This window comes from Cinclus cinclus, chromosome 1, assembly GCF_963662255.1.
Source record: "Cinclus cinclus chromosome 1, bCinCin1.1, whole genome shotgun sequence".
In the NCBI taxonomy this organism is placed as follows: Eukaryota; Metazoa; Chordata; class Aves; order Passeriformes; family Cinclidae; genus Cinclus; species Cinclus cinclus.
The window spans coordinates 6,134,731-6,150,616 of record NC_085046.1 but is presented as its reverse complement, the minus strand read 5'-3'; the positions used below and the strand labels follow the sequence as shown (position 1 = coordinate 6,150,616).

General features: G+C 41.5%; 1 protein-coding gene across 3 annotated transcripts in view; it reads right to left on the bottom strand.

Annotated features, from left to right (window-relative positions):
• Positions 1–408: 408 nt before the first annotated feature.
• The window catches only part of GALNT11 (polypeptide N-acetylgalactosaminyltransferase 11), a 31,378-nt gene continuing 15,900 nt past the window's right edge, over positions 409–15,886 (bottom strand). For all 3 annotated transcript variants that reach the window (XM_062493695.1, XM_062493703.1, XM_062493712.1), the window contains 4 exons: positions 13,282–13,500; positions 10,025–10,129; positions 3,655–3,792; positions 409–1,161 (listed from right to left, as the gene is read on the bottom strand). In XM_062493695.1, the coding sequence (XP_062349679.1) occupies positions 1,030–1,161; positions 3,655–3,792; positions 10,025–10,129; positions 13,282–13,500 (594 nt within the window). In that variant the 3' untranslated portion in view covers positions 409–1,029. The remainder of the gene's footprint in view (positions 1,162–3,654; positions 3,793–10,024; positions 10,130–13,281; positions 13,501–15,886) is intronic.

Below are 15,886 nucleotides of genomic sequence, written 5' to 3'. Positions count from 1 at the left end.
AGGGAAAGGCTGTCCTGGAACTTCCGAGATCTGAACTGCATGTTCCCAGGGAATGTGGTCACTGTGGAGTGGGAAACAAGGCCAATAATGGTGCAAAAAAAATACACTGGGTAAGAGCAGCTTTTCTCTTCTGCAGGAGCTTCCATACACTGAAGAAGCTGAGGCAGGAAGCCAAAGAAATAGTAAAATAAATGAAAACAGAGAAGTGGAGGAAAAAACCCAGGAATTGTCTGTCAAGCCTTCCAAGATGTGAGGAAGGGAGAAAAGGAGTGAAAACAAGGGGAGACCCAAATTGTCTGACCATTAATTTGCATCAGTGTCTAAGTTGGTGCTTTCTGGTCCAACAGCTACAAAGAGTAAGGCCATACAAATTAATAAAAAAAATGATACTTTATTTTAAATGCAGCTACTGTCATGGGTCATCAAAATAGACTTTGCAATAGTTACTTTGTTTTAAATATGAGGTGACGAATGACAGCAAAGAACTTAAACTACATGAAATGTCCTAAAATTAAAAGAACTAAATTTAAATATTACAAATTACAATTATCAGAAGATGAAAGGGAATAAAAATATTTTCCAGAAAAAGTAAAATCATTTTGGCCAGTAAACCCATACTAGAAAGGGTAAATTACTGAGATACTGCACATGAAATAGTCAAAGATTCCTTTCTGTCATTGTCATTTAGAAGATCCACAAAGCTGAAATCTCACCATTTAAATTACATTGCTCTAATGATTTCTCTTACTTAAACCAAGTCCAATAATCCAGCATCATCCGAGGAACCGATGATAAATTTCACTTCTTCGTGCAGTGGGACTGCTTCTCTCGGTGTGTGACCAGGGACCAGTGACCACCTGGACCTTCCCACACTCAGCTCCTCAGGGCAGGGCACTTCCAGCAGGTCCTTCGATGCTTGTGCCAGGGGTAGCAGCCAAGGGCTCTGCACAAAACCCTCCAGAATGACTTCAGATCGTGGCTGGGGAACCAGGGCTCAGGTGAACTCTCCTCAGCCACCTGCTTGCTGTCTCAGCTCTCGAAGTGCCACTGCTGAGGAAGGGACCCGTCACAGATGGCCACGGTCACATAGCCCTTGTGGCTCAGGGGATCCACCACCTTCAGGCACTGCCCCACGGAGACCTGGTACAGGCGGTTGTTTTTCTAGAGCAGACAAAAAGACAGATGGGAGTTATTTACCAAAACTTCTGTTCTCCATTGTCAAACTGGAGCTGAAAGTGATGCCCAAGGGGAGGGGATGCTCCTTCCTGACAGATGAGCCTTTCAGCAGCCTCTCTGACTCACCAGACCCACAGCAGCAGTGGAGTACAGCACACCCCATAACCACATCCAGACTTTGAAACAAAGGCTCTCACGTCCTCACAGGCCCCCAGTTGGGATTTTGTTTGTATCACAGTTTTTTAATGAGGTGGAGGGATGATCAAACCTGTTCCCCAGCACTCAGCAAAGAGAGAGCCCACAAGGCTATAGTGGGCACAGACAGGTCATAGAATCCTAGAATGGTTTGGGCTGGGAGGGACCTTAAAGATCATTGGTCAAACTCTTCTGCCATGGGCAGGGACACCTTCCACCAGACCAGGTTGCTCCAAGCTCCATACAACTTCACTATGAACATTTCTAGGGATGGGGGATCCACAGCTTCTCTGAGCAACCTGTTCCAGCATCACAGCACCCTCACAGCAAAGAATTTCTTCCTAATATCTAACCTGATCTTGCCCTCTGTCAGTTTAAAGCCATTCCCCCCCTTGTCTCATTGCTCCATGCTCTTGCAAAAAGTCCCTCTCCAGGTCTCCTGTAGCCCCTTTAGGCACTGCAAGGATGCATTAAGGTTTCCCTGGAGGCCTCTCTTCGCCAGCCTGAACAGAGGTCCCTGTTCTGCATCTAACCATGCCTTGGCAGTGCCAATGCCCTCAGCACCCACAAGGCGGGGAGCTGCCACACGTCATGACAGCCTCATGCATGATGGGTGCCCACAGCCAGGGCAAGGCCAAACCCCAGCCAAGAGTGACAAAGAAAACAGATCTTTTATTACCTTTAGAGGACTGTGCCATCTCCTCTACTAACAGCCTGTTGCAGCTGTCTGCAAAGGGCTCTCTGCACAGCCCCATGGGCAGGCATCTCCTACACGAGAACAGCCATGCCAGGCTCTGTCACTGCTTATGGCCACAACCAGATGTCCCGTGAAGCAGGAGGACATGGTAAGAAAACACAACACTCCTTTGAAAACATCCCCCCAATCCAAGTCTTGTACCACAACTGACAGTGCAGTTAGTATTTCCCTGTATCAATGACTCACTCACTGGATTTCCCCTTCTTCCAAAAGACTCGGTATCTAAAGGGTCCCAGCCAGCTCTCATATTCCTTATGGGAAAGGTACCCCACACCTTCCATTTGTCTCTCCATGCCTCTCTGAACCTTCTTCAGTCCTAATTTAGCCTTTCTGAGAGGAGGGGACCAGCACATGCAGTACAAACAAACTGCCATGGTGTGCTGACATTTTCCTGCTTCAATCCTAGTATTCTCCTAATCAGTCCTAGTATTTTTTTATGGATCACTGATGAGCACCATTGTGACCCTGTTACAGATCCAGCTCCCACACCCACAGTGGCCATATCCAGCTCAAAGCCCACATATCACACATGCAGATTCTCCACCCCTGCCAGAGGCAGCATACACAGCCACATGCACCCAGTATCAGTAGCCATTCCTTCACTCTAAAATCCCCACCTGCTGACACAAGCTGCAGAACCTTCAATAACCTCTGCTCAGCAGAACTGTTCAGTTCATTGGTAGTGGTGGCAGTGCTGGTGGAAGTGTCAGACACACACAGCCCTGGGCTCACACAGTATCTGCCTCTATCTTCACACCATCCTGGGCTGCACCAGGACTTGTGGGTCTGCCAATCAAGATGCCAGGCAGCAGCATGAGCAGGTATGAACCCAAGACAGGCTGTGCAGAGCCGTGCTGGAAGCACCATTGGGAGTGCTGGCAGGGCTCTCCCTCCCTTCGTTCAACCATGTTGATGTTACAGACTCTCTGCTAGGCTGAGGGCATGTGAGGGGCAGATTCTGAGTGAGGCTCCTCTTGTACCCAGGAGACAAATTCCATGTTGAGCAGCACTGGCTTAGTAATTGGCCACTCCAGGCTTCAACAATTAAACTAATGAGATCAATTACAAGGCAGGAGCAACTGCTCTGCCCTGTGCTTCTTCAAGAACTAAGCAGGAATCACCACGTGGACTCCTCCTGTCTCCCAGGTGTGCAAACAACACAACAAAGCTCTGAGGTGGATTTTGTTCTCTCTCGCATATCCCAGATGAGGCATAAGCGCTGTGAGTGGCTGTGACTGGCAGAAGAAAGGCTCAGTGGAGCTGCAGAAACCTTTCTATGCTGCAAAGGGCCTGCATGTCCCAGAGCTCAGTAGAAGTCTTATTAAGACTGAAATGCAGCCATCAAAGCCAGTGCAACTTCTGTACAGGCTGCTTGAACCATGGGCTAGGCCTGGTACAGTGCAACTGCTTTGGTACTTCTGAGGTTAAGCCACAATTAAACTAAACCCTGATGTCCTGTTAGTGCTACTGTCCCTGTTGAGACACTGATTACAAGTAATGTGCCATATGCCAGCCTGTCCACTTACCCCAAATGTCCACTGCTGTGAGCCACCGGAGCCATGGCATTTCATGAGACGAGGGGGATCGGACGAGCGGGTTTCCGAAACATCCAAGCAGAGCAGATTATTTAAAATCAGCTCATGATCCTCATTGTAAATCCAGACCTGGAAGAGAAGATTAAAAGACATTTAGTGTAATGTTTCAGGGCAGTTTCCTTGAATCTTTTGTTCACCTAGAGAGGAGATGCTTCAACATCTGGTTGTAAGAGATGGGCTTTGCAGTGAGTGGTGAGAAGTGAATGCAGCCCCTTCCCAGCACCCACCTGCATGAAACAGGAATGCACTGGTTCATTTTTACAGCTTCAACTGCAATTGTGTTCCTGAATTTACATGCCAGAAGAGTTTCTCTGTGATCACATTGAAAACCACAGTCAGCTCCAACAAGCAGCAAGGACTCACTCAAGCTGTCAGTCTGTCCTCTCCCACATGCTACTTGAGCAGAGCAGGTACTTTTATTCTCGGCACAGAAATGTGTAAGGCACCTTCAGTTGTTGCCATTCATTCCCACACCCTGCTGGGTCTCAGCAAGGCACATCTAGCATAGCTGGATGTTCAGGGAAGCAGGAATAGCAGCCTGGTCCAACTGCAGGAGCTGCTGGCTCTTCCTCCCTTGTTTAGCTCCTTCAGGTCTGCAAAGACCTGGAGCTCTCATAACCAATAGGAAACTCTGAATCCCAAGCCAGAAAGCAAAGAAATTAAGGAACTTGGGGGTGTGCACTTCAAAATACTCTGGGTTACAGAGGGTTAGAGAAAAGAAATGAAAGAAAATGTAAACTGTAGCCCTGCAGTGCAGGGGAGGTCCTGGGACCATCTGGCTCAACAGCCAATGACATCTATTCCAAATGCACAGTGGAGCCCTGGCATTCACAGGGCAGCTGGATAGCACTTCCCAGCCTCTGGGGATGTTGAGCCAGGCAACTCTTCCCATGACTTGTGAGCCTGTGAACAAGAGGAGCTGAGCCACTCATACCTGTCCCTGAAGTACCTACAGACACACAAAGTTCTTGTGGTGTGCTCCTGTCCCAGCCCTGTTCCCATTGCTCACAGCTCAGTACTGCACTTTCCATGCCCACCGTGAAATTTTTACATTTTTTTCCCATTAAGTCTGCATGAGTTTCACAGTCAAGAGTATGGAATATCAAACTCCAGCCAGAAAAGTCAGGCACATAAATTTTGATCTGTCTCTCCTTTTGGCCTATGAAACTAAAACCAGCCTTCTGGAGGGTGCTGGGATTTAGGACACAGCCTATTTGGGATTTTAGACACAAATTTGGGATGTTGGACAGCATGACTGGAAAGCACACAGTTCACTGTCACAGTAACTACCATAACACAAGGAAGGCCTCCTTGGTAGAAGTGCAGGGATCACATTAAAATTTGCCCCAACCTCAGGCATTGTGTGCCTTCTAAAGTATTCTTTTCTGTTTAAACCCAATCATGAAAAAGAAAGCATGGCAAGATTAAAGAGGGAGGAGAGAATGGAGAAATGGCAGGACTTGCCAGAGAGAATTACTATTGAAAAAATAATGATGGAGCCAAATCCAAACAAGAAATGAACTGGTAAGAATGAAGAGAGAAGACTGCAGTGACACAGGGAACAGATCCATAATCAAAAGTTTAGTAATGGCAAAGAACACAAGACAGTGGTTAAATCCAGTGTGATACTTCTGCAGAAAGACACAAGACAGCCAAAATTAATTTCAAACTAATTCTGTGTTTAGTGTAGAAAACAAAGGAAAGAGGAAAAATAGGCCCAAATTTAGTTGCAAATCCATATTAGAGTATCACTATGAATTTGCAGATTGCTAACAGATTCAAGCACCAGGAAAGCAAAGCCATCCCATGAGGTTTATTTGTTATACAATTGCAAGCCTTAGCATACTCCAAAAATTATTAACTAATTTTCTGCTGAAGACTGAAAGGATAATATTCAGTTCTTGTTACTAAAGGCCATCAGGAGCAACAGCCCCATACAGGAAAGAAAATCCTGGCAGGCAGCAGAGTATCTAAAGTCTATAAGCAGAAAGGTGCCTTCCCATTTCTTATTTCTGAGAGCTCTCTTGTTTTATCCTCCCCTATGTGTTTTCTAAAAAAAAAAAAAAAAACCAAAAAAAACCCAAACAAACAAAAAAAAAAAAAAAAAACAAAAAAACAAAACCCCAAAAAATTAATAAAAAAAACCCAACCAAACAAAACAAAACAAAAAATATATTAAAAATAGAGGCAACAGAGGTACAGGATATTTTCAACCTGCATGCACTTCCTAACTAGCAGAGTTAGGAGAGCATCACTGAAGACTTTGCTTTCTAAACTGGGATTGTATCCCATTCCCACACTCAGGAAAGCAGCCCCTTTAATTGCTGTCCCCCCCAGAGACACATGGCAATGATCTGCCCCAAAGGTCTAGGGAAAGTCACTGGCCATTTTCACTGATATCAAACAAAATCAATGAGATGGAATTAGAGTATAATGAATCATTTCTGTTTTCAAATAAAACCTAAATGGCAGATGTTATGGAAAAATCCCTTCTCCATAATGAAATTGATCATGTTTGTGGTTAAATAAAATGCTTAATTTGATGAATGCTGTAGGGCTGGCCTCTTTCTAGCAACTTTCTCTCCCTGCCTCTCAACATAGGCAACAGATTCATGAAAGGTGCATGGACACCTCCAGGCAGGTGCACAGCATGTGCTACAGTAGATCTTGTGGACAAAATAAATGGGAGGATGTCTAAAGTATGAGCTCGGTTAGCCTAAACTTCTTTTACATTGGTGCAGTTTGGGAAGAACTGGATGCTTAATTCAGACCCCTCAAAATGTAATTTAAGCTATTCACAGATTTAAGACTGAGGCTTCCTAGAGTTTCAGCATCTTCAGGACTTTACTTCAACCATGTGACTCAGACAAATACCACAGCCTTCTCCTGAATTTCAAAATTATATGAAATAAGCCAGGAAACATCTGCCTACCCTTCAGCTTTCAGAGATGAGTGAAGTGCAGCAAAAGGCATGGCTGGCCAACTGGCAAAGCTTTGTGGATATACATTTTTATCTGATCTGCAAATTTCATTTATAATAGTGAAATACATAGAAAATTTTCAATAAAGACAAGACAGTAACTACTGTAGAAATAGCCCTTTGTCTGAAAGAAAATCCCTGCCATGACCAATGGAGTATTCCAGTACTTCCACCAGTTATAATCTGTTGCTTAGCTATGGCTACATTATTCTGTCAGACAGTTTGTAAAAGATAAAAATTCAGCTTAAGAGCACAAAAAAGCTGCCTCAGGCCTGAGGAGGAGATGTGCCCAGCCATTTGCACCATAGCATCCATCTGCAGATACTTCAGCTCCTGTTACCATGGATAGCAATGGTATCACAGCACCAAAGAGCCTGTGACAATCACCACCAACAGCCAGGTTTGGTGGGCTGTAACCATTGCTACTCTGAAAATCCTCCCAAGGGTCATTCCAAAGCAGATATGTGTCCTCTGCTCCACAGTTCAGTGTGCCCCTGATGCTTCATGACAAATATTAGAGAGACCAAAGAATTGTGCCTTCAATAGTTTGTGGAAAAGCAGCAAGCCTGAATTTGCACATCTTCACATTCACTCCATACATGTGCTGTGTCAGAAAAGCTAATAACCATGATCTAGAGATTTAAGGAGAGAGATCTTACAGAAGAATTCCACATGGGAGCAAAACCTTGTGGTTCCTGAGCCTGGAACGGCCTGTAAAGGACATATTATTATATTTATTTAAGTGCTACAGGAATGTTAACAGACTTTTTCTGAAGTCCTGTGCTTGAGTACTTTTTTTTCAAGGTCCAGAGCACAGACACCTCTTCTGTCACTTCAAACCTCTGTTCTGTAAGATCCCATCACCTCTTCCACTTGTGCTGTTTCTAACAAAATTTTCCTTATTTTTACTTATTCCTAATTTTCTGTTCAGTCCTCAGAATTATCCCAGACTGTTTCTATTACAGGTAATTGAGCATCCTAGTTTTCATTATAACTTAAAGACATAATTTTTAATATATTTCTAGGTACGAGAACCACTTGCCTTATTATTTTCTTTCTATAGCAAAAATATGAACTGAGTGTCAGTCATGTTAAGCCTGAGAAAACAGGACAGTGTGATGGCTTGACTAATTTTCAACCATCTAAGTCAACTACAATGAAAAGGATTCCCCATAATGCTGATAAAATTGAAGCTACAGAACATACAGAACACCTGTTATTTCTTTTACATCCAAATTAAATGAGAATTTGAAATTCTTTAGCAGCCATGAAGGCTGGAGAAAACAAAGCAAGCATAAACTAAAGGCAAAACAGAACTGCTTTTAAGGGCAGTCTCATGATTTCAGAGAGGCTGGTCAGCTCTCACATGCATTCACCAAACAAACACAGGCTTTTTTCCAAGGACAAAGGCATAAAACAGATAACTGTAGAGCAAAACCAGCTGAAAATGCCAACAAGTTGAGTGAAACAACAGTTAAAAGCTTCCAATAGTCAGGGTGTTTCTTGCTATTTTTATAAGCAGAAGCTGCTAAATACATGTCATCTTTCTCTACATTGTTCTCACATATCTATAGCAAGATTGTTCAAGAGGTTATGACAGCAAGTTGGCTGAATGCACTCTTGGGATTTATTGGGAGAACAAAAAAAGTCTAATAGGAGAAAAACAGTGTTGGTTGACATACTTGGTTGGAGAACAAAATCACTGTGAAAGAAGATAGCACAGCCAGTTTTTTTTATGAGAATTAATTGCTAAATTTACCACTAGTAAACCAGATTCATGAGAAAAGAAGCCAAAGATCAACAACCAGAGCACAGATTTGCCTTTCTCAGCACCAAAGGGATAAGTGAAGTTTGTTCTCTTGGATTAAAAAAAGTCAGAAAAAAGTTTTGATATGGAAAACCAACAACTTCTTCTCCAGGCACGCGGCATTTTACTATGAGAAATATTGCAGCAAGAAGAAGGGAAGCACAACTGCATGGACATCACGGCCAGGCTCTCTCACCCAAAGACAGAATGACTCAGAAAGCAGCACTGCAGCTTTGGCACTGCAAATGTACAATCACTTGGTGATGGTGGTGCCCATCAGTTACTGTTACACTTACATTTGCAAGACTTGCTGACTGTCTTACAGCTAATGGAACAGATCAAATAGGAAAACCTCCATTCCCATTCCAGCTTTACCTAAGCCACCTTTAACACAGGAACTCACAATTTGGTCACAATGATGATTTCTCAGTGCTTCAGAGGTGAAGTACTAGGAAGTACTTGCACTTGCTCCTGTCTGACAACTGGAACCTGAAGGCCACATGTCAAGAGCCAGACACACTTTTCCAGAGAACTGCAAACACCCCTCTGTCTTCCTCTGTCACACTCAGCTGGTGAGGCCACAAGTAGGAGGCAGAAAGTCCCATGAGGTGACAGAGCACACACCATTTTGCTGGGACTATCACAAATCACTCTGCTCCCGCTGCTGAAGTTTCCATTCCCTGAAAACTGGTGCCCATGTTTTGGAGCACCAAATTAGTCCAGCATAACCCACCTTAACTAAAGTTGTGCTGCTTTACATCCCATGCTATATTTATTGTGCCTTTAAATTACTTCTCTCTTCAGATCAAACCTAGCTTTTAGAATTGGGTCCCATGGGCTCCCAAATCCCAAATAATGTTCTCAGAGTAGTTCTTAACTATGTAAGCTTTTATGGCATTAGCTGAAGATCTCTCTATCCTGGAGACTTTTTATTCAAGTCCTGAATTCCTGTCACCCGAAAGAAGTGAAACAGCAAAGGCTTCAGGCAGTAATACAAAAATTCTCATTAGGTTTTCACATCTATCCTTAATTAATCCTCAGATCAGCAATTCACCTGTAGCCAAAGAAACTCTTGGATTCCTTTTATTTAATAACAAATAATTCATTTATCCCAAACTGCAGCCACTCCAGCAGCAGAGGACTGGTTGTACAGTACACAAACACCAGCAGGGCAGAAAAGGGCTGCTTTAAATTCCAGTATGAGGAACCAACTGAAAGACCTGCTACAAATTCTGAAGTGCCAATCAGTGGATTATGAACCCATCAGGAGCCACTTTAGGGCAGCCTTCAGCCAAATACAGAGATTTATGCCATAAAGACAGGAGATTATAATATCCAACACAGCATTAGTAGGAGTACCACAGTGTCCTTGGCCAGCCCTGTGGTTTGAATGACCCTCTGTAAGCAGCCTGTCTGCTGATGACATGTCACAGCAGGGAACTTTGACAGCAGGAAAATATACTGGTCATTTTAAAGACATTAATCACTATTCAATATAATTGGGAATCTCATACCTGGTTCTGATCACTGTAGTCACATTCCCGAACCACCACCAGGCCTCCTTTCTGACTTGGGTGGCCCTGGGCAACCAGGCATTTGTTGGTTTGAAGGTGATATAGCTATAAAAGGAAAACAGTTTGTTAGTCAGAGTAAAAAACAGCCCTAGATGCCTAGCGCTCAAAAAACTCAGCCAACACTTGCAGTAATTAAAAAAAAAAATCTTCCCTTTCAAAATACCATTCTGCTTCTCAGATAATTTGGATAAAATACTGCATTTAACAGTTCCAATTTGCTTTCTAATTACATCAAGATTTCTCTCTGGTGCAAGTGCAGTACACACAGCCAGCACATGCTGGCTCTACTCTGTCAAGGTTCTTTGCCCTTTTCGCTCTCCATGGAAGCCTGAGGCTCTACAGATTCTGCTCAGGAATATTGACTGTACTGTATAAACTGCATTTTACTACTGTTTAGCTTAAACATAAATCTCCTCCTAGAGCTTCTCTTCATGGAACAGGACCACCTCCCTGAGAAAGGAGAAGGAATTACTGAAGTAAAAACAACTTCAGAGATTTATGTTGTTTGCAAATTGATTTTCAAGAGCATTTACATAACTGAAAAGCCACTGTTATCAGCTATGGCATTTTACTGATGGATCAGGGAGGAAGAGAATATATTACAAACATGCAAATGTTATTTTTGCTCTAATGCCCTACCTAGTCTGATTTAAGGGAACAGTGTACCAGAGGACTGAATTCAGGTCAGAAGCCTGTCCTCTGATGCAGAACTGTAAGCACCTACCATCAAAGCAAACAAGGCTCTCAGCAAGCTGGCAATCTCTCCTGATTTGAGCGATGCTGCCCACCCTACGAGACATTTTGGAACAAATGTTCCAGGACATTTTCTGCTGTACAAAGTTTAGGTTGTTCTATTTCAAGAATCAAAAAATCATTAAGATCTTGATGTATCCCCACAGAGGTATTCAGGGAGACAAAGCACCTCTAATTCTGGCTTTAAATTACACACATGTTCTGAACTAACTGCTGGCCAGCACAAAACTTCTGTTCAGCCTGACTATTTTTCTTCCCCTAATGTGGTGGGATCAGGCTCTTCAGTCAGCAAACACTGCCAGCACACTATGAAGTGAGAGATGGCAGGGCCTCAGATCTGAAACCCACATTAAAAACACTTATTTCCAATCTGGAGCTGGTTGTAGAGGAAAAAAGAATTTACTGTCATGAACTCCAGGCCAGGCTGATTAACTAGCCAGCTGAACTTTATTATGAAGACATCCATAGCTGTCTTGGCATTGCTATAGACTCTACAATTTTTTAGGAACCAAAATACACTTCCAGTAATAAAAGGAACAAACTGCTCAGTCACATGATAGCAACAATTAGCACAAACACCAAATAGTATTTTTCACTAAACACCATTTCTGGAAATAGCTGTCCCAAGGCACATCAACAATCGCTTTGAGTGCACCATGTTTCTCCTATTCCCCACACACATCTAAAACAAATTACTCAAAACATTCTAGGTAACATTTTCTTACACCCTAGATCTAGCACAGATCTCACCTTCATCATTCCTCACTAGACAGAAAGCTTTTAAACCATAGAATACATGAGTTTTGTATGATTTTTGTCCTGTTTTTCCCTTGGCCATGATGGCCAGCATTGGATAACACCGGTAACAGCTGCAACCATTTGTGATCATTACATTTCTTCCCAGCTGTCAAACCACCACTTATCTGTGGCCCAATTAGTTTTTGAGAATAAACTGAGATTTGGAGCAATTCCTACCAAATCCTAAAGAGTCTGGCATGCAGTGGTGACATTGGCTGATCATTCTGTTCCTTGCAGGCATCTGGAAATAGTTTATACAACCATCAGAGCCAAAGCTGACTCTTTCATACAATGCTGGGTATAATTCTTGAACCCCAGAGAACCAAGCCAAAGAACTGCATTTTTCTGCTGCTTTTCCCCATTTCTTAAGGGGTGTACAAAATTTTTCTCAAAATTAAACCATGGTAAGTAACTGCTAGGAAGATTTAACCTTAAGTGTTGCTGAGATATTCAGATCCTTCAAGTAGCTCTCTCCAACATCAACAATTCCTCAGTTAGATTTCTGGCTGAATGAAAGCAGAAAGCTATTAAATTTTACAAAGGAGAAAAAAAGGTCTGACTAGGGAAGTAACAGTATCCAACAATTAGGGGAATCAGCCCATTATATCAGTTTTATTCAGGGAAACCACATAACTAACTTCACAGCAAGGCTGGGACATTGCTATAAAAATACAGCACAAACTGAGGATTCCCAAACAGCTTCTTCCAAGCAAAAAATCTAATGGTGTCAATAGGTCCTGCATGAACACAGGTCCTCCTGACTCACTTCTTGCAGAACCAGCAACTGTCAGCAGCTACTGTGTCCCCTGTGGGGACATCACTACTAAATGCTTCCAACTATTGAGCTAAAAGGGAACCTGCTAACCATAATCCGTGTGCACATGAAGCAGTTTATTCCAGAGTATTCTCTTCCACAGAGAAGACACTGAGAAAGTTGTCCTGTGTTTGAAACTATCCATTAATTTTGGGAAGCATAAAAAGCAAACATCAAGTGAATTTGACCCTGGAAAGAGCAGATGCAACTGTCTGGTTACTCTGCCTGCATACAAACCCATAAGCAAAGCTGTAAGAGCTAAGGCATTAATTTAATCGTGATTTCTTTCATGAAAACACATAAAAAAATTTCTCTTCGCTTCCATTTTGAAGAAAAAGGGAGATGAGAAAAACTCATTTTTTGTTCATTAGCTAACAGCCAAGACTAGCAAAACCCATCATCGGCCTCAGATGTAAATGTTCACCTTTGCAGAAAATTACCCAATAAAAACAATGAGTCTGGAAACTATTTACACTGTACTCTTATCATAAACCAACAGAGTGTGAATATTTGAGGCCAAATTTCTCTCTACCCAAATCCATCTTGAGAACCAACAGCCATGAAAACACATTCTAAAGACAGCAAAACCTTCTAACTCGGAGCTTTGAGGTAAGAAACCTCATGGAACAGTATCTAGTCTACAGACAACATGATATATAGATCAGAAATATAGATCAGGAAATGATTTGACAAAAATCCTGTTATTTTCAATCTTGTTGCAGAATTTATAGAAACAGACTATTTTTTTGTATTTGAGCAAATCTCGAAGAAAAAAAGTCTCATAATAATTACCACTCACATTAAGAATTCTATGTATTTACGTTTCTCTTACCCTTCCACGCTGGATTATTTTTGGTCGTTTCTGTGCTCTGTTAATAAAAACTGGCTGTGGAGCTTTGGCATTAGGCCCAGATATTTGCATCTCAGGGTAGATGTTATCTAAATACCACTTAAATGACTTGCAGTTCAATCTCTTCCTCAGTTCCACACGGTCAGTGATATTTCCATAGCTCCTCATCCTCAACTCAGGTCTCAAAGCAAAATACTGCTCCTGTATTTAAGAGAAACAGATTGGGGAAAAAGGGAGAAGAATTTCAGGTTACTGATTCCCCATTTTTTTTCCCATTTCCAGAACCCCCAAAATTTCATTTCATTTTGCTAGTTTCATTCATTTTGCTTTCAACCACTAGGTTTGAAACTGGCAGTAGGAAATTGCAAGGCTTGGATTGACACAAGAAGTGAGATTTAATCCTGCCTAACTCTGTGCTAATCCTTCTAACTGAGGGTTTTTTGTTTTTTTAATGTAGATAATTCTTGGGTACAAACCTGCTGATCTTTTTTAGATACAACTTTTAAGGGAAAAAAAAAAAAAAAACAACAACAACAAAAAAAAAAAAAAAAAAAAAAAAAAAAAAAAAAAAAAAAAAAAAAAAGCCCCTGACTTTATTCCATTGGCAATACAGGCATCCTAAAATCAGTAAGTAAAAAACAGATGCATGTATCATCAGCAGCCTCATCTGACAAAGATTTCTTGAAATTATTTTGATTGTTCAATGGATTGTTTTTGTTGTTGTGGGATTTCAGTGTGTTTTATCTTGCACAGTTTCCAGCCTTCCAACTTTACAAATGATCAGGGTAAAACCATTCCAGAATAGATCTATAAATGGGACTAATATCACGAAGTTCAGTGGGACCACACCTTATTCATGTGAACAATAACAACTGTCACCTGGGCTTTCTGGGAAGCCCAGTTCTTTTCATTCATCTGCATCACTTCCAAAGAGGCTCCCACAATGTTATTTTTCTCATGTTCTATTTTATGATGATACTCAGAATCTTACAGGTTAGGTAAAGACAAAGATTCCAACCCAATCTCATGTGCTGTTTGACTCCAATACAGAGACAATGGGGACAAACAGGAACTCATGAATGTACAACATGGCATGAATACTACTGCTAAAACTAGGGAAAAAAATCCAAAAACAACAACTCCTTTTAGCATTTAATTCCAGATATTCCAGCTAGAACTACAGAGCCCACAGAAAAGGCATTGTATTTGCAAATTAATTTATTTACCAGGTACCATTTAGAATTCAGTTTTCAGGGCATGGTATTTACTATGGCATTTTGCTGGATTCATCTCTAGGAGACATCTGGAATCCACCCACCATGATGTAGTTTTGACAGTTTTCAATTATTTCCTGCTATCTGATACTCAGATGACAGACAGCATCACCTCTGGACGGGTTACACATCTCTTCTCATCAAGATTGCTGAGCATTTGGATGTGTATCACTGCTATTTTAACAGCAGAAGAAGGGTGTACATTGGACTGTTGGCCAGCTCTGAGGAAGTTTGGAAACAGACTGGACATCACAATCTGGCCTGCTTCAAAAAGTAGCTCTGCTATTTCAATTTCTTCTTTCCTGGTTGAAGTTCAAATGTTGGTATCCTACCTTTCATGAGTTATTTATTACCACTGTATACACAAACTTACACTTTTGCATTTTGCTTTTGACAGTTATGAAAAAATTTTGCTAACTCATTTCTGTTATGCCATTTCATTTATTAAGTACTGATATTTATTCCTTTAAGTCTTATCTTTGTACTGTGCATTGTTAGATTGCTTTCGTAAATTATACTGGCCCTAAATATTTGCATTATTCTTATAAAAACAAAAACATTTCCAAGCTTGTCTTTCATACATTTTCTGGCAGCTATCAGAGAATCAAACCAGAAAGAGCTGGAAAAGTTCTGGACACAAATCTGTGATAAGAGACTGCTAAAATCAGCAGTTCCAGTGCTTGCTGGATAAAGCAGTTCAGCTGGAAATTATAACAAAGAATAAAGTCCAAGCTTCAGAGAAAGCCATCATAAATCACAAAACAACTGTGCCCAGACATCAGTAAAAGGGAAAGTGATAGATCAGATCTACCAAAGCATTACAGAGATGGAGAATGGAGATAAAAATTAATGGCCTCTAATAGGTAAAGGATGGGGAATGAAACATAAACCTCTAAAGAATATAAAATTAATAAAGTATATCTTGTATAGAAATTGTAGGAACCACAGGAGCTGAGCACACAGCAAATCCTATGGTCTTAAAGGGCAAAATGTCATTAAGTATCTCAGAGATGAGGGTCTCAGAAACACCTGAAGTATGTTTAAGAGCATCAGTATCAAGATCTGAAAAGAAGGAAGGAATACACTTGCCCTTGAATCCAGAAGTTAATCCTGATTGCTCTTCCAGGGAAAGACAGACTAAGAAGCAGATTACTAATTAAAACAGAAAGTAAACAAGCAGCCAAAAATAAAGAAATCCCTGTCTCACCAACATGGAAACTACCTGAAGGCACAGTATCTGGCTGCCACGTAATACTGATTTGGACACAAACCAATGCAGAGCTTACAAAAGCTCATCCATCATCTTTTACTTT